Below are 20,389 nucleotides of genomic sequence, written 5' to 3'. Positions count from 1 at the left end.
ATGAAAATGCTGGAGCACACCCTTGGAAATGTTTTATTGATTCAGTTTATATTATTTTATAGTTAGACATAATATTTCCATGAGGCTACCGTTGAAAAAATTTAGCTCCTGAAGACAGAAACGTTTTTGTTTATTTGAGATGCCCCTTTGAATAATGAAAACAAAAAAATGACAACAATAAGACTAGTACAATAAATACCCACAATTTCAATTAATAATGCTAAATTATATAAAAATATTACTAAATAACAGAATAATAATATCATATTTTGTTTTCCATGAGAGCATCGTTGGAAAAATTTAGTTCCTGGAGACAGAAAAGTTTCTGTTTATTTGAGATGCCCCTTTGATTGTTTATCCAAATTAAATTACAATAGCAAGCATTATTTAATTGAGTTGTATAGAAGGAAACATTTGATTGAAAACATAAATGTTAATTAGGTCTTTGTTAGTGCAAACATATATAATTTAGATACAATTTTTTTTGACAAACATGATATCTCCCTTTGACAAATGACAACATGTACCTGTTACAAACAAAAAATAAGAGAACAAGGTTAGAAAAGGCTTCGATGAAAATGAAGCACACCGGATTAATAAAGTGTAAAGTAATGTGAAATGAAAAATATAAAACATATGTGTGTTGATTTACCAATTAGTAGTCTTCATCGGGATCATCGGAGTTTAGGTCAACTTCATCATCTTGCTCCATGCCATCATCGTGCTCTATGTCGTCATTTTGCTCCATGTCATCATCATTCTCATCCTCATCTATGTTGTTTTCGTCCCTCGCCAAACTCGGCGGTTCATTTGATGTTGCCGACGGAAGGGTCGTCGTATCTATCACTAGCTCCAACTCGTTTTCTCGAATGATCATACCATCCCAATCAATGTCTTCCCCAATTGTTGGTTCAATTGGATTATCCGGTCTTTCCTCCTGGTAAAATTCAATGTTTGTATCATCTCCTTCGGAACGAAACCTTGACTTGGGGCTTGTTTTCATTGCCACCCACCATTGGCGTCTTTCGGCCTTTTGCGATGGATAAGGTAGGTAGTATACTTGTGTTGCTTGAGCCGCTAACACAAACGGCTCGTAATTTGTAAGACGAGAAGTATGCTTAACCTCAACAATACCATGTTTGCGGTCCACCTTGACACCGTTTATTATGTCAAACCAATCACACCTAAAGAGAATTACCGTGTGGGCATCATATTGTAGCTCAATGACATCTTGGAGAATTCCATAGTAATCGATTTGTGTGTTGTTTGCATCCCACTCTCCTTTAATGCAAACCCCGCTACTTTTAGTTGACATGGTTTGCCCATACTTTTGTGTGTGAAATCGATACCCGTTGACTTCACAACCTTCATAGAAGTAAGCTTCTTTGCTCGGCTTCATTCCCGCCATTCGTATGTAGTAATCGCCTTCCTCACGAGAATTTATTACCTTTTTACGTAACCAAGTTGCAAAGCCCTCTTGACGAATTTTTGGGAGATCTACCGAGCTTGTGGCTACTCCGGTGTTAAGCATGCATGTATCAAACTCTCTGCGTATTATAATATGTCAATATATTAGATTTTGATATGTTTTAGAATAGAATTTTCAAATCATCAAAAACAAATCTATAAGATTGTACCCCATGTACTTCTCACAGATCTCCGGACAATTGAGGATGACATAAGCGTGTGCCGCATCAAAATCTGTTTCAGAGAGAGGCCTTCGTCTTTTCCTGCCAATGCAACGGGTCGGAGTATCGAATATCGAAAGTTGTCCCGCCAAACGTCTACTTGTTTCAACTCCTTGGCCAATGTTAGAATTTACTGCAAAGTAGTCTTTGGAAAATGTACCAATTTCTTTGGCAATTGTAGCCTCTACGATCGAGCCCTCAACCCGTGCCTTGTTTGTGACTCTCATCCGTTGTTCTTTGTTACGCCTGTAAATGCAACAATTGTTTAGTGTTAGCGCCTTGATAAACTATTATGGTTTAGAAATAGAAGCTATAGGTAAGTTTAGTGTTCATTTATGTAAAATAAGAAGAAATTACAAACCACACGAACCTTTCACATGCAAACATCCAACGGGCCAATACTGGCCCACCCATTCTAGCCTCGTATGCTACATGCAACGCAAGATGCTCCATGGAATTGAAGAAACCCGGTGGGAAAATTTTTTCGGCCTTGCACATTGTGACAATGAAATCATCTTCTAATGTTGCAAGACGGTTTGGATCAATTTCCTTCGCACAAATCTCTCGAAAGAAGGCTGAAATCTCACATAAAACATCCCATACAGCATCCGGGACAAAGTCTCGAAATGCGACGGGGAGGAGGCGCTCCATGAACACGTGTAGATCATGACTTTTAAGTCCAACAAAGGTGTTAGTGTTTAGATTAACCAACCTTGACCAATTGGATGCGTAGCCATCTGGAAATCTTACTACATCCTTGAGCCATTTTAAAACAATCACCTTATCAGATGGAGAGAGTGCGAAGGGGGCCTTTGGTTTATGCATCTTTCCCGGGTGGCCATCCACCGGGATTAGGTGCTGGGTGGGACGATCACAATATATAGCCAAATCTTTCCTTGCTTTTTCATTATCCTTTGTTCTGCCACCTATGCTTAAAAGCGTGTATAGCAAGTTTTCAGTGAAATTCTTCTCCAAATGCATCATATCCAAATTGTGTTGCAACAAATTGTCTTTCCAATAGGGTAAACTCCAAAAGATACTCTTCTTTTGCCAATGGTGGGTAACACCATAACCCTCAATCTGAAATAATGGTGCATCTTTACCCCATTTAATAGGCGGGATCAAACTCACTATGTCGAGCAGCTGCTCTCCTGTCAATCTCGGTGGTGGCGGATCATTCTCGACTCTACCTTTTATGAAATTCTTCTTATCTCGACGGAATGGGTGATCCCGAGGTAACATGCACCTTGTACCATCGAACCAAGTTGCTTTTCCACCATACTGAAGTTGAAAAGCTTTTGTCTTCTCCATGCAATAAAAACACCCCAACCGGCCTTTTGTACCCCAACCACATAGCATCTCATAAGCCGGGTAATCACTCACCGTCCAAAGTAGTTGTGCATGCATTTGAAAATTCTCTTTTTTATACCCATCCCATGTATGTGCTCCAGTTAACCACAAACGGTTCAATTCGTCGATTAAAGGTTCGAGACATATATCAATATCCCGGCCTGGATGCTTTGGTCCCGGAATGAGTAGCGCGAGAAACATGCTCTCCTCTTTCATTATCATCCCAGGTGGTAGGTTATACGGAAAAACAAATACCGGCCAACACGAATATGGAGCTGCACTCGAGTTGAACGGCATGAATCCATCCGTTGTGAGCCCCAACCAAACATTTCTAACCTCATCTGCGAAGGTGGGATGTTTTTCAGCAAAATGCTTCCAAGCCTCGGCATCCGCCGGGTGCTCCATCATCGGTGCTTTATGACGCACACCTTCCTTGTGCCATCTCATATTCTTCGCAGATGATGCAGTCATGTACATCCTTTGCATTCGTGGTGTGATAGGTAGATAGCGAACTTGCTTTTGTGCAACGGGCATAGCCTTTTTATTAGGTCCGGGAGGCTTATACCTTGGTTCAAGACATACATCACACCGTGTCTTCTTCTTGTTATCCTCACTGTAATATAGCATGCAAAAGTTGGGACATACATCTATTTTTTGAGCCTCCATGCCCAATCCATCAGCCAAACGCCTCGCTTGGTACCAATTTTCGGGCATTTCTTCACCCGGCGGAAGCGTTTCCTTCATAACTTCTAACACATCATTAAATGCCTTTTGGCTCATTTGGTGTTTAGACTTGACAGCCATGGTACGTGACACAACCGACAATACGGTGTGTTTTTCGCATTTCATTTCACCCGTTGCGTTAAACTTCCATAGTGGTTTCTTTGATGCTGCCATCATGTCGAAGAATTGCTTAGCCGCTCCAGCCGGTTCCTCCTCATTCCAATTGAATTCTTGACCAGCGGCATCCCTCACCATGTCACTCATTCGATCAGCGGCATTATTCGATGGTGGTGGACTTTGAGGTTGGTTGTTAGCTGAATTCGGATGTGGCTCCCCGTGTTTGTACCAAACAGCATATACACTGCAAAAGCCATGTTGATAAAGATGCAGTTGAACGGTTTCTATATCCTTGTTGTATAGATTGTCACATCTTTCACATGGACACGGGATACATTTATTTCCACTTGCATCAACACTCACAACAGAAGGATGGGTCAAAGCAGAAGCGATGAATTCGTCAACACCTGCCATGAATTCGGGTTGAAGAGTTCCTCCCGTATTTGATCGGCCATTGTACATCCATCCCCTATCAGTGGCCATTCGATGTAACCTTGACAAATTAATTCAAGTTCATTAAATAACTGTACAATAACATAGAGAGTGACATGAAGGCTTGGCGTTTGATTCACATGACAGTGGGTATATATTTTACTTGGGTTGAAGTTTTCATTCTTCACAAAACAGTGAGTAGTTTCACCATTGATACTGTTATGGTATTCTAAAATGAGTACTTTATGTTGTTTGATTCATTAAAATGGCTCACTGGTGCATGGATTGTAACTTACTGTCACAGTGGAAAAATTCAAGTTACTGTCACAGTGGAAAAAGTCACAAATGGTTATTTTCTAGTCCTAGAAAAACAGATTTGTTTCCTTATTTCCTCTTTTTTTCTCTTGATATTATTGAGAGTGGAGATAGAGTGAGTGTTACCTACCTAAATGCAGTAACCAAAGAGGATGAGACCACAACAGAAGGTAAGATGGTGGGACAGGGTGATCGAAAGTTCTCCTGAAGAGAGAAATGGCGATGGGGTTTATCAGGTCTCACAGAACGGCGACCTAAATAGGGTTAGAGGCGATGGGTTTTCAATCGCAAGCTGAGAACGGCGACAAGGTTTTCACACAAAGAGAGAATGGACAGCAGATAGTTGCAATAGATAGGCGAGAAGGTTCTGATAGATAGTTGCACTTATTTCCCTCGGTATTCCAACGGAAATAGGGCCATATAATTGTTGGATAAAATATATATTGTTGTTTGCGTACCCATTGTACGCATAAATTTTGATTTATTACACACCAACAATTTCCATGATTAATCCACTACCCAAAGCCCTATGCCTTCAATGCACAAAGCACAGCATGCATACTTTGTACACATGTACATATCCTTAGAAATCAAAGTACACTACATTGACAAAGCACAACATGCATAAATTAAACACATCATACACATCCTACAATTATCAGTTTCAACCATAGCATTTTAAAACATTAACAAGATCACATCCTGCACATCCTTTAGCTAACGAACCTGAGTTAAAGCATTAACAAGTCGACTGCTACACATCACAGTTCATACACATCCTACACATCACAGTTGCATGTTTGCCTTACCAGTATTAAACAGTTCATACACATCCTACAATTACCAGTTTCAACCGAAACATTTTAAAACATCATTACAATAACATTTCAAAATACTGTTCAGTCCTACGATTATTACAATCATCACATATATAATCCAACACCATGCGTCGATTGGTGTGCTCTGCCCCTTCAAAAGCTCTTCGATGCCCCATCATCCGTCTGTCCACCGCTGTTGCCCTCACCACCGTTGCCTTTTTTTGACGGACCCTGCCCAATCAAAGAGCAAACAAAGACTCGGGGTTGGAAATTATTCATATAAGTATCATACGCATAAATTATTTTATGTTGTTTAGTTGCTTACCTTGTACATTGGAGGTGGACGTGGAGGTCGACTGCCGTGAGCCTTGAAGAGCTTGTTAAAACAGTCCTGCGTGTACTCATTGTATCTTTGAACATCACGCATTTCACATCTGTGCCGCTCATCTTGGGCAACTATGTCAGCAACAATCTTGGCACGTTCAGCAGCAAATTTGGCACGTTCAGCTTCTAATAATTCTGTCACCTCCTCCTTTGAGAATTTTTTATCTGCATCACTGGCAGAAGTGGCAGTGCTCTTGGTTGGAGTAGACATGTCTGCCTCCAATGTCTCCAAGACGCGGGTGGCTTTGCTTGTCCTTGATTTGTTGCCAAATCCAAATAACCTCCCTCGCTTGTCCTCTCCGTTCACAGCTAGCTCCCATATTTCCTCATCAGAAAGCCTCCCCGAATACTTCTCCTTAAGGGCAGAATAGGTTTTCTGTATTTGTTAGAAATAACTGTCAGTGATTGAAAATCTTTGGACTAACAAACACAACAGTTGATTTGCAAATTTGCTTTCTTCAATGTTAGACCTCTCATATACATCAAATCATTAAAACAATGTATATATATTGTTTTCACTATTTATCCTCTAACTCATATATGAAAGGTATATGAAATTGAGAACCCTTAAAACACCCTTAAAAGGAAGAAAGAAACCAGAGTGCACGTTATCTCCAGGTGGATTAAGAGGCACTCACCGCTGCCTTTTCAGCGCTAGCGTTCACGTATTTCTTTGGCCCTTCCGGTGTTTTTATCATGTGAGTTAAATCGAAAACCTCCTTCAACTCCACTGGTGCACCCCCCTTCTCTTTGCACTGCAGATTGGACAAAAATGTAGATGATGTTAATAAAATAAATACATTTGTAATTTAATTCAAGTTAATGTAGTAAATCAATACCATGGCTTGCTTGTGTCGATACATACTCCTAGAACCAGTCACGTGGTGGATCGGATGTTTTTGCTTCTTTTTGTTGTCACTGTTGGTCAACGATTGACTTGCAAATTTGGCAGTGGACCAAATGTCACACAACCCCTTCCAGGCTTCTACATTTTTGCACCATTTAGGAGGGAAATCTTTCCATTTCGCCTTATCTTCCCCGTGTTTCTTCGTGTACGAAGCTCTGTCCTCTGCCAAATGGGAAGCGTAAGCGACCGCCGCTATATTCTCAAAAACATCGAGACAACGCAGAATTCTTTCACCTTCACCCCATCGATACCTCTGTAGGAACTGTTGTAGGATATTCAACCTCGTTTTACTTGGAAACCACCGGTATGACCTGCAAGGTCCTGGTAGGTTCTCCAAAGTCAGGATCCGAATCGTTGTTATGACTTTTGTGCAGAGGGGCTTAGTTGTGAACTCACAGTCACCAACCACTATGAGCTCTGGTCTGTCTTCCAGACGGGCTGGATCACGAGGCTTCGCAAGACCCCGCCCATTCCTCGGACCAGATTTGTCCGTCTTTCTCTTTCTTTTTCGCTTGCCAGTTGTCTCTTTAGCTGTAGACTCTTCAAGATCTTTCCCGCATGCTGCAATAGCTTCGGGATAACACCTGAGGGGCAGATGGTTGTGCATCCTCCTACCACCATCATCATCCAATAATATCTTTGACCCGCTCGACTGACCATCGTCAGATTCATCTTCTGAGGGATCTGAATACTGGTTCGCAGCCTCCTTCTGGCCCTCAGGCGGCCACCGATCCCATGGTTTCTGTGTACTATCCATAGGTTCCACAGGTGGCCTATAAGTGGACTGCTCAGCTTGGTTGGTGTCAGACGAAGACAGCGACCGAGACGGTGAGGGAGCCGGGACTGATGTCAAGGAGAAGTATTCATCTGATTGAGCCGGCTCTGATGCCTCTGACAGAGCCAGCTCTGATTCCTCTGACGAAGCCGACACTGATGCCTCCGGTTGGGTCGGACCCGTTGACTGAGGAGGCACTGATACATCTGGTCGGGCCGGACCCGTTGCCTGAGCAGGTTCTGATTCTGATTCATCTGCACCTCCCTTGTTTTCTGCGAAAATTAACAATAATTAAACACACAGTTATTTTGATTATTGTTATTTTCTAAATTCCTGATAACATCCTTACAATTAAACATATGGATATATACCCATCATAACTTCATCAATTAGATATTTCCCCATCAAAATCTTAAAATTAGTTATTTCCCCATCTAAATTCATTTATATTATTAATATACCCATTTGTTGATTAATCCAGTACAAACACTGATATTTATTAATAAAATTATATAAAATTACAATTCTGCCCTCCTTTTCATCTCCTCCAACTCAGAAAATAAAAAATATGCTTCTTCTCTCTAGTTGATTATATATCTATTCTTCAGTTTACAGATTCAAAAAATGATTTTGTGGTTTTTTTCGTCTTCTTCATTTCTCCCACAAATTTGTCATTCTCCTCAGATAAAAGCTTTCATTCCCTCAAAAGTTTAGTAATTTCATTTTTGGTTTCTGGACTTCTTGTAAATAGAAACTCGACTTCTCCATGTCCATCTTCACACTCTATCTCTGTTTCACCTTCTCCACATTTCCTCTATTCTTAATTTTATAGAAATGTGGAACTGAAGAAGGTGAAACAAAAATGGAAAGAGTGTGAAGAGGAGGTGAAGATGGACATGGAGAAGTTGACTTTCTCTTTACAAGAAGTCCAGTTAAAAAAAAAAAAAAAAACGAAATCACTAAACTTTCTATAGAAGAGGCAATAGATGAGACCCATAAAAGAATAAAAATCTTATGAGAGGAGAATGAGAACTTATTAGCGAAATGAAGAAGATGAAAGAACAGATGCAAAATTAACTAGAGAAGCATATCTTTATTCCCTGAGTTGAAGGAGATGAAATGGAGGGTAGAATTGTAATTTTATTTATTTTTACTAATAATAATTAGTATTTTTAATGGATTAATTGACGAATGGGTATATTAATAATATTGATGAATTTAGATGGGGAAATAACTAATTTTAAGGTTTTGATGGGGAAATATCAAATTGATGAAGTTATGATGGGTATATGTCCAAATTTCTCTAAAATATATAGTGTAGCATATGAACAAATGCACTAATTTACTAACCATGTAATTTTCTAAATGCACAAATGTGCTAACCATGTAATTTTCTCTCAACTAAATCTCAACAAATGCACCCATGATTATTTGTATGTATTGTTCACAGTACACACAGTAATTGGGACCCTTGAGTTCAATCCAACCAAATAATTTCATAGCACAGTGATAAAAGAAAAACACAGTTTGACAAAAAGGGCAGTACCTGCATGTGGTTTTGTGGGGTTGATTTTCTTCTTCAATCCCGGTTTACCCTTTGCCCAGGATGGATTTGGTCCAAAAAATATCTTTGGACTTGTCGCTTTTGCGGATGTATTGTCCTTCTCGGGTGGATTGAACCTCGGAGATCTCCTAGGACTTGGCGCTTTCACAACTAAGGCTGGTACAATCGGGGGATCAGATTCCTCAGTCTCCATCGTTTGTGGCTCTACTGACTGAGTTACAACCGGAACCTCGGATTCCTCAGTCTCCATCGTTGCCTTATAGTCACGATTGAGTCTCGCAGATGTACGGCGAGTTACGACCCTGTACTTGGAGGCATCATCGTCCTTGGCCATGTTTTCTGTACCAATTAACACCATTTCAGCAATAATTATAAAAAACTAAAACAAAGATGCTTTCAAAACATATTGATTATTCCTAAGATGCTTTTAAACCGTGTCTTCTCATCTAAACACATTGATTTTGCCTAAGATGATTTTACTCACATACTGCTATGGTCTAATTTGTGTATACTCCTTTAAACCGTGTCTTCTCATCTGATTTACTCACATACCGCTATGGTCTAATTTACTCACACATTGATTTGTGTAGACTCAGCTAAACCGAGTAGCCTCATCCAATCTTCTCATCTAAACCGTGTCTTCTCATCTAATACACGATCAATATACAGCATCCCCGATTTAAAGACCTATTGGGTAGACCCTGATTATTGGTCTTAATTCAGTTGAAGGTGACAAAATTAACAGCGAAACCAACATAAAATAGTGACCTAAAAGTGATCCACGTACCGGAGTCCTCCGCACCGTCGGTTTGCTTCGTACCGGACTCCTCCGCGCCGTCGGTTTGCTTCGTACCGGAGTCCTCCGCGCCGTCGATTTGCTTCGTAGTTTGTCCGATATCAGCGGCTTGCCGATCGATTAGGCCGTCGCAGTGTGGCTAGGAGGCTAGGGTTTTTACTGTTTTCGTTGAGAGGGTTTGGCGATCGATTGAGCCGCCTTAGTGTGTAAGAAGAGGCTAGGGAAATGGGGTTCGAACTGATCGCCGCGGAGTTAAAAGGAGGGGTGCCTCTGCTGCGAAGTGCGTATCCTCTGAGATATCTCAAATTTTACGTGACCGACGTGTCCGGGGAGTGATGCAGGATCAGAATTATGTGTGCTTTGAGATTCGTGCATAACGTATTTAAACGGTTGGGATTTTCCATAAAGTCACGCAAAGTTTGAGATATCTCAGAGGATACGAATTCTCTGCGGAGAACGTTTGAAAGGGCGTTTTTTTCCAAAAAATTTTCTAAGTGCCAATGCTTACAGAGAGCACTCCCTTGTATCGCATTTACTGTCCACCTACCAAATATTTTGTATCGACTGGGGTAACGCAATATGCCATGTGAAATCAGGGCCATAAGATCATAATTGGCACGATTATTAACATATTTTAAGATGCTACGATGTAAACAGAAATATAATGGTACCTCAGAGAAATTCTCCTCCAGCCCTCTCACAATCTAATGGACGCTTCCATTGATAATCCAAGCTCTTCATCTCATATTAGACGGTTCACATCAGAGATTGATTAATTCAAATTAATTTTGTACAGCAACTAATAGAAATAAATTTCCAAATATACATTTTATAAATTTTTACATACAATGTGACCAGATAATGTCTGAAATAGTCAATTTCATTTAAATTGAAAGTTATTTTTTTTTAAAGATTGAGCAAATAATTGCAGACCGTTCATTTTCACGTACTCGATCGACGGTCGATCCGTAATGAAATCATCTCAAAATAATTGTTACATGATCAAGGTCAAACATTGAACGTAACCAACAAAAAAAAAATTCGTTGTCATATGTCGAAGCATCGATCCAACGCGAAGAAATTGTGACCATACGATGAATGTATATTGCATGAGCTTGATCGATGAGTAAATAAACGCCATATGACATGAAATTTCAATACAACAATTGTAATATGGTATGCTTCACATTTAACGGTTCCGATCGACCATCGGACTTCGTAAACTTGTCAGTCTTCATTATGTCACACTTCGAGAGTTCATGTGCTATGTACAACACAGAAGCACACATCCTATTTGTGCAACAACCATGTCTTGATATATAATTTTTTGCTTAAATCATTTAATAATTCATAAACATGCATGTATTTCAATCATAATTGCGTTAATTAGATCTAATATCACTTAAAAAAATATTATAATACAATAATGGTCTAAATTAATTCACTAAACAATATTACTAATTAATTTACTATTTGTAATAAATAGCATATGCTCATTCTAATAAGTTAAAATAAACAATTTTATAAAATACTAAATTATTTATAGAATTATGTATTGTAAACAGATTCTATATTGTAAACAATTTAATTCACCATCCTAATCAATTAATATCACAATTCTATATTGTAAACAGATTAAGGGCTTTATTAACAGCACCTATTTAACTGGGAACAGTTCTCATCCTATAACAACACAAGAGCTTCCAGAGTATTTAGTAAACTGAACAAAGAACAAACTGCTCTGTCAATTATGTCACCTAGTAATTAACACAATAGTTTTCAATACAAGCAGTGCTCATCCTAAACAATGTCCACTGTTTATATGCAGATATAAGACTGCACGAAGAAGAAGCTGATCTGTTATATTAACCCTAAACATTTCGCAGTTCAACTCCAGATGCACTCTTATTAAGTTGTATCCTAGCTCCGGATGTAACATTAAAGATCTTGTACCGTTGAACTGTCATCCGCGTGAATATTAAAGTTATCAATGCGGATTACTGCGGAGACCCAACGACTCAGATCACCATGAGGCATCCGATACGCATAATAGCTCCCTGTGTATTCTACGATCAATGTAGAGAAGACGCAAAAGCTGAAACTTAGCCCCAATTTTCATTTCCCCCCAATCTCTTCCGAAAAAAAGTAAAATTTCCCTCTCCGGAGTACGATCAATGGCCGCCAGAATTTCCCTCTCATTTTTCACCAAAATTTCGCCCTCCTATAATACACCGCTCTCTCCCAATAAATCATGTTGCACAAAAATCTCACCCCCGCTGTGTATATCCGGTAGCACTTCTCAGCGACGGCTTGAGAGAAAATTGGAAGAAGTCCTTCAAAACTTCATCAAATTCGAACTAAATTGGTAATGTCCCTCCAATTTTCATTTATCGAGTCTTTACTTGAGAAGGAAACCTAATTTGAGTCTAGGGTTTTGCATATTTTTGCCTCTCCCATTTTGTGAGGCTTATACCAAGGATTTGACCTGCTTCTTATGGGTTTGTAAATTTCAAAACCTAGGCTATGATTGATGCAACTAATTAGGCTAATTATTATTAATGAGCTTCCATGAAACTGTTATATCATTTTCCTTATTTTGATTTGTTTGTCTCTTTTTTTTTTCCTCTTGAAATGAGTGATTGAGGAAGCATCCCAGATAATTTTGTCAGTAGTTAGGGTCAGCAGTAAAGTGTTGGGTTGTCTCTATAAATAATTACGTACAGCTAGGAAGGTTGACTCGTTGGTGATATTATATATGAAATGAAACCTAAGGATATTTGATTTCCAAAAAAAAAAAATAAACAATTAGATTATATATATATATTTTGCTGCAACTCATATGTCCTTAGATTTCATTTCATTCATAAGTCAAACATTAGAATCGAGTATGTGAATGTATGTATACAAAAAGATGACCAACATTTCTGCTCTATGTAAACATTAAAATAGCACCTCCCATTGGAAAAATGCATTATTATTGGCAATTTCTGTGCTTATATATTATCTTAGCCAGTGCTTACTTATATCCTTATATAACTCATTAATGTTGGTTTTTAACACAGCAAATATGCCCCCCAAAAAAACTGGTCTAAAAAGGGCAACTTCCAGAAAATTTTCAAAGAGAAAGGGCAGTTCACAGGCCATACCTGATGCCCTTGACTGTTCAAATGCTAGTCCAGACCGTGAAATTGCACCACCGGAACCCCCAAAGAAGAAGGGACGAGGTCCTTCAATTATGAGAAAATCAACGGATAAACTAGAAGACCGCCCGATAATCTGGCCTGTTGGGCCTCGCGAGTTCACATGCGACGACAATCCAAATCAAATTAAGACAGCAATCACTAGGTAACCTGTCCTTTCATCTAAAACTATTCATGGTGTATTTATAAATTTTAAGCTTTTGGCACAGTATAATCTACTACAGAACTGTATGTCTTTTGAAAAAATTTCCTATCTGGTTCATACCTTTTGAGTACAAAAATATGTAGATTTTCTACAGAACTGAGTACAAAATATTTCCTACATATCGGTTGAGTGCAACATTTTAATGCATGTTGTTATCAATAGGCTTGCTCTGCAGAATATGCCAGGACCATTGAGAAGCTTCCATGCCTATGATGATAAGACAAAGGATAATATCGAGTTTCTCTTTTTGGTACCCTTTTTTTAAATTACAGTATATCATGGATTATAATCCTAGCCTTTGACGTCCCAAAACAAATTGATTGGATAAGTCATGAAAAGTTAATTGAATATTTAGGGTTAATATGCACAGTGACTTAATTGAACGGTATGAAAGACATTCAAGTTCAGTTGCACTTTTCACGATTTTAGGGTCAATGATCACTATTAAGGCAGTGCATATGTGTTTTTGCAGAAAAAATTCAGGTACAAGGAAGGGGAAGACCCCGATCATTGTAGAGATGTTTTGGAGGCCATAGCAACCAAAAGGGTTACCGAGGAGCTTCACACGGCGAGGGTTACATGGACATTAAGATATGGTACAAACATACAATTATGGAAGGCCACGGTTCCGCATTGGTGCCTTGACCACCCCAACTGGCATGGTTTGTGTGATTTGTTTTTCACAGAAGATTGGAAACAAATTAGTACACAAAACCAGGAAAACCGCAAGCAACGTAATATCACGGCACACCACGGTGGGTCAGCAAGCGCACACCAGCACCATCAAATGCTGGTAAACTCTACAAACTATTATGTAATTTTGGTACTGTTCAGCTGCTGATTTTTTAAAATGGATTGGATTATGTAGAAATTAAAGGTTTGGGTTTCTTTTTGATATGTTTTAATATGTGTAGTGCTGAAAAAATATTTAGTTAACTCTTATGCAATTAGCGAATATTTTCTAGTATAATCAGAAATAAGGTCATTTAATAAATTGCACAGGAAATCAGATTACTCTGATGTTCATAAGATCAAATTGGGTTGTTTATATTTAGATCTGATTGCATACCAACCTGAGTTGGATAATTTTGGTACTGTTCAGCTGCTGATTTTTTAAAATGGATTGGATTATGTAGAAATTAAAGGTTTGGGTTTCTTTTTGATATGTTTTAATATGTGTAGTGCTGAAAATAGATTTAGTTAACTCTTATTATATCTAATATATGTGATTCCTTCTATTGGTCTTGTAATAAGATTTGTTAAATCTTGCATGTACTGTATATATTGGATTTGTTCATGTTTGACTATAGAACCATGAAAAAAAAATGCCATTAGATATTTCAACATATATTATGAGTCTGTGACTGTTGTTGTGTGAACTTGAAAGACTTGCTAACATTCTAATATATTATGGGAAACCAACTTATTATGTGAGTTTTTTTTAACTAGTATCACACTGGGCTGGTACTTGAACATGGGTGAGTTACCCAAAATATACCCACTGTGCTACGAGTTAACAAAAATTCACATAATAAGTTATTTTGCTTTTCTGTGCCTTTTAAGTTATTTTGTTTTTTTGTGAGTTCGATTTTGGATAACTGTTGTGACCTTTACTATTGCTTGTTTATTATTTTTTCATGTGGAGACAAAATTGCGCAAAGGAAAAGAACCGTCAAAAGTACAACTTTATGCCCATCTTCATTGTTCTAAAGTGAATGGCAAATCACCGATTGTGGCCCAAATCGAAGCTGCCATGAAGGCTGCGGAGGCCAACACCGAATTTACTGATGGTAACGGGCCAATGGAGTCAATTACCGATGAGAGTTGCACGGAGATTCCTGCTTTGGATGTCAATTCCTTACATTTTACCAACACAGATTCACAGGCAGTTTATGTAAGTTGCATTACATACATTGCAATGCATTCAATTTTTTTATTTGAAAGACTGGGTAGTAGCTACCAACTGTAAAAAAGATATATCTACTTACAACTCTACCTATTACATACATACAATTTATTGAAAAATTCAAACCACTAAGTGCCACAGCACCTCCACTGGTACTGACAAGCTTCAACACTTTATGTTGTTTTTTAAGCCTTGCAAACTTTAGCCTCTGTCATTTTCAGTATAAGTACAACATGTACAGTATTTATAGCACAGGGCTGATTGAGTAATGATTTAATTTTTTTTCCCCCTCTTATTTCAAATTTGGAACAACTCATAGCAAAAGGTGAGGGACATGATGGCTGATCAGGCCAATTCTGACATGGACGAGAACACCATGTTTCTCTCAGCTGTTGGTGGATCAAAACATGGTAGGGTCCAAGGATTTGGAAGCATGCTTCAAAACAAGGTGCAACCAGCAACCACCCGAGCCAAACAGCACCACACATCTTCTATTTCTGGTGTGCTAAATGGGGAGCAGTCAATGTTCTCTCGCGCAGAAGTAGGATTGCTCTTAGCTCAGAGTGAACGTCGTCAAAATGAGGCGGAGGCTGAGAAGGAAAGAAAAATGGCAACTTATGACTGGTACTTCAGCCAATTATTCTCAATGTGTGGTGTACCAAAACCTACTTTGCAGGTATGTGAACTACATTTGATTAGTGCATTATGGGTCATAAATTAGGGCTAAAATTGAATATTTCATAATACACTACATAAACCTCTAAGTCTATATAAGATTTGAATCAGATACACAACTTATAGTTCCATAATTCTACTTCAAAATAAAATCAAATACACATAAACCTTGTTGTGGATGTATACTAACATTAAACCTTTCGAATTGTGAAACTTAGGCTCAAGCTAACAGTTCTGGAAATGAGCTAGGTGTACTTGGCAATTTGCCTCCTATTCAGGTACCACTATTAACCTATGGACTCATTTTTGTATTTATGCAACTATCATATGCATTATTTACAACTCATGTATTAGTGTTGCAAGCTGTGTAAGGCTTATTTGCTACTGTTGTGGATGTATACTAACATTAAACCTTTCGAATTGTGAAACATAGGCTCAAGTTAACAGTTCTGGAATTGAGCAAGGTGTCATTGGGAATTTGCCTACTACTCGGGTACCACCATTAACCTATGAACTCATTTGGTATTTCTGCAATTATCATATGGCGTATTCTGACACTGTTGTGGTTTTCTAGTAAAGCATTGGTAATAAAGGTACAATAACATTATGCATTGTGCATTGTTAAACTTAGGCTCAACCGAACATTTCTGGAACTGAGCAAGGTGTAACTAGGAGTTTGCCTACTTTTCAGGTACAATTAATGATCCCAATGCTTAAATTGCAAAATTAATTATTTTGAGGGTGTACATGCAAAATCCCTCATAAATATAACATGCTGTCTCTATATATGTGGTAATTGGTAATACATAGGGTCTTTCTTTTCCAATGCAACCAAATCAGAGAGACTCGTTTCAAGCACTATTGAATCAAGCTCCACTTGGAAATGGAGAAATTGCAAGGGGTGACGAATGGTGGGCCAATTTACCTTCAAACTGAACCATGCCTTATAGTGTGTCAGAAGGTTTAGATTTTTGTGAATTTACAAGTTAGCATATCAGCAAGTGAATGGGTCTTGCGTAACTTATTATGTGAATTTTTGTTAACTCATGGTATAGTGGGTATATTTTGGGTAGCGTATTATGTGAATTTTTGTGAATATTTTGGTCATAGTGTGTATATTTTGTTTATATTAGCAATGTTCAAGCACACAATACTGTGTTGTAAAGGGTTTTCCACCTTATTTTGATACAATGTGTTGATTATGCTATGTTAATGATTATGCTTATTAAATGCTTTGCAATCTCTTTTCTCAATGTGTTTTCTATCGATTTGTAAGATGTGTTCTCAGTTTGAATGGGAATTGGGTATTGTAAAGGAATACTGGGTTGGTACCGGGAGGATTGTCTAATGAAAGCGTTCTGGTACCAAAAATAGGAGTCTAGTAATTCCAAGGGTATATCCTGGAAAAAATGCACGGACCCACTCAAATAAAAGCGCCAATTTCTGACCAGGTGGGGCCCACATTTGCTGGTCATGGATATGCTGGGGTGGGTCCCCCGTAAACTACCCTTGAAAATACTGTAGTGGGTCCCAGGGGTGTCACCCTTGGAAATGTTCAAGTGGGACCCATGTTCCCTCCCCTTGAAAATAATCTGGTGGGCTCCACAATGCTCCCCTTGAAAATAATCTGGTGGGCTCCACAATGCTCCCCTTGAAAATAATCTGGTGGGCCCCACGATGCTCCCCTTGAAAATAATGTAGACAGTGGCCAAGTTTGAAAGTATTTCCAACGGCCCTTTTTTCAAGGGTAGTCTCTTGAAAAAAGTTACAAAAGAGTATTTCCAACGGTCCTCTTGGAAATACTGACTATTTGCAAGGAGGGTATTATCAACGGTAGTATTTTCAAGGGTAGCGCTTGAAAATAGCGATTTTTGGGCTTTTTTCAAGGGTAATCCGTTGAAAATAGCCATTTTCGGGAGCATGAAAAAAGAGTGAATTCTAGTAGTGGTGATGAGAAACAATTTTCTATATTTTCTATATTTATGTATATATATATAGAGGAGGGATCAAGTTACAATAATTTTTGAGTTAAAACAAGTTACAACAAGCATTTTCTATATTTTCAAAGTTGAAATCGTCGATCTAAACCGTTAGATGTGATCTCTACAATAAAATGTGCCTAGAGACCAAATTTTACATTTTTTGAAATTTTTTTACTATTTATTAAGATGAGTAAAAAAACTAGTCAAATTCAAATCATTGAATTTTGTACCCATCTTAATAATCAGTAAAAAAATTCTAAAAAATGTAAAATTTGGTCTCCAGGCACGTTTTATTGTAGAGATCACATATAACGGTTTGGATCGACGATTTGGACTTTGAAAATGTAGAAAATGCTTGTTGTAACTTGTTGTAACTTAATGAGTGATGGCTAAATATATATAGAAAATGCTTGTTGTATCTATTTATATATATAGGGTCTGTCTAAATTGCTGCTGGCAGCATTTCGGCAGAGGTGCTGCCGGGGCTATATTTAGCCGTGTGATGTCCAAACAACAAATCCAAACCGTTAGATGTTTAATCTATATTATAATCTACTTGGAGACCAAATTTTACATTTTTTGGAATTTTTTTACTATATATTAAGCTGGTTTGAAAACCGCTGATTTCAGTAAATTTCTGCAGCATTGAAATCAGCGGTTTTCAAACCAGCTTAATATATAGTAAAAAAATTCCAAAAAATGTAAAATTTGGTCTCCAAGTAGATTATAATATAGATTAAACATCTAACGGTTTACATTTGTCGTTTGAACATCAAAAAATAGAAAAAACAGTGGCAGCACCGCCGGCAGAAATGCTGCCGGCAGCAAATTAGCCACAGCCTATATATATATGTATATATATATATATATATATATATATATAGTATGGCTAAATTGCTACCGGTAGCACTTCGACCGAGGTGCTTACAGGGTCATATTTTAGTATTTGATGTTCAAACAACAAATCCAAACTGTTAGATGTTCAATTTATATTAAAATTTGCTTGAAGACCAAATTTTACATTTTTTGGAATTTTTTACTATTTATTAAGCTGGTTTGAAAACCGTTGTTTTCAACTATTAAATATTCACAATAAATTCTTTTTTATCTAATATGACTTCCCAAATTTTCTATCTAATAAATCTGACCTCCCACACAAACAAACGATATTGTTGTTGTCATAGACCAGACCCAATTTTCCCCAATTTACCTAGTCGTTGGTCTTTTTCCTTAATATTTAAAGATGTCGCTTTCTAGGGGTGAGTAAATCGCTCATAACTCGCTCATTAAAAGCTCGCCTAAACTCGCTCATTTATCCGCTCATTTAAACTCGCTCATTAACAACTCGCTCATTTACTTAATGAGCGAGCATGAGCATGACCCAACTCGCTCATAACTCGCTCATTAAGCATTTGCCACATCTAATCCTTGCCACATTTAATCATATGTAATTCTGTGTAACATCAACCTTGCCTCATTAAGATTGATAGATAGTAAGCATAGTTTCATATTTGATCCTGTGTAATATAGTGAGCACAATGTAACATTTAATCGTGTATAATATACTAATATTCATAGTTTCATATTCATTTTTTTTTAGTCAATCGGCAGAACCAAAACCTCCGCCTAAAGCCCAAAACAAGTAATAGTCATAATAACTCGCTCATTTAAATGAATTATGACAATTTGTTGGATTTTGTTATGATGACTTTTAACAAATTTTGTTATGCGTGGACACACTATATAATTTTGTTATGAGTCATAAGTCATAACTCGTGAGCCGCTCATAACTCGCTCATTAAAAGCTCGCTCATTTACAACTCGCTCATTTATCCGCTCATTTAAACTCGCTCATTAACAACTCGCTCATTTACTTAATGAGCGAGCATGAGCATACCCTAACTCGCTCATGCTCGCTCATTAATCACCCCTATCGCTTTCTATTAATTACCGTAAAGACCATGGAATGAGCCGATTGGACGGCGCCTCATTGTTCCCTGTAGCATCCACCACTAGGTTGAATTAGACTCCTGACTGACTGACTGACTGCTCGAAGTGAGTCCAGATCTATCACTGATGGCTGAAAGAAGCTGGTCGGCTAGATAGGACATTTGTTCTTGTCAAACAGTCAAGATTTTCGATCTCTCCTCACGACTTCACTTCTTCTGTGAAGATTTAAAAAAAATAATACAATTGAAGAAATAATTTATTTTTTCAAAGTAAGACAATTTATATGAAAAATTTGTTTCTTTCAGAATTGTAAATAAAACACTCCGTGATGAGAAACAATTTTCTTTCAGGAGGGCATTAATAGTTAATGGATACTGATAGTAATTTTAAATCTCACTTGGATTGTTTTTTCTTTCAATAGAAAAAATAGTAACCAGCATATCAGTATTGTGGGGTAAAAAAAAAAAGAGAAAAAAATTTGTCGTTAGCCCAGAAAAAAAAAAAACTCATTTTCTTGAAATCTATTTTCCATCTTTATTGGGTTTGTTTCAAGGCTTTATCTTTATTGCGCTGAAAGAGCCTTAGACTCAGTGTGAAATATG

General features: G+C 37.9%; 1 protein-coding gene across 1 annotated transcript; it reads right to left on the bottom strand.

Annotated features, from left to right (window-relative positions):
* Positions 1-655: 655 nt before the first annotated feature.
* Positions 656-4,361, bottom strand: LOC144560908 (uncharacterized). The gene is made up of 3 exons (XM_078310128.1): positions 2,059-4,361; positions 1,638-1,934; positions 656-1,547 (listed from the first exon to the last, which is right to left on the bottom strand). The coding sequence occupies exons 1-3, from the start codon at positions 4,359-4,361 to the stop codon at positions 656-658; spliced, it is 3,492 nt and encodes a 1,163-aa protein (XP_078166254.1).
* Between the last annotated feature and the right edge of the window lie 16,028 nt (positions 4,362-20,389).

Source organism: Carex rostrata, chromosome 10 (genome assembly GCF_964058835.1).
Source record: "Carex rostrata chromosome 10, lpCarRost1.2, whole genome shotgun sequence".
Lineage (NCBI taxonomy): Eukaryota > Viridiplantae > Streptophyta > Magnoliopsida > Poales > Cyperaceae > Carex > Carex rostrata.
This window is presented reverse-complemented; position numbering and strand designations above follow the sequence as displayed.

Bases quoted from the DNA above. Each gene is read 5' to 3' on its own strand.
- LOC144560908 (XM_078310128.1), bottom strand. From the start codon at position 4,361: ATGGCCACTGATAGGGGATGGATGTACAATGGCCGATCAAATACGGGA. The intron at 1,935-2,058 runs GTTCGTGTGGTT...TTGCATTTACAG, and splicing joins TGGATGTTTGCATGTGAAAG to GCGTAACAAAGAACAACGGA. The intron at 1,548-1,637 runs GTACAATCTTAT...TATAATACGCAG, and splicing joins ATCTGTGAGAAGTACATGGG to AGAGTTTGATACATGCATGC.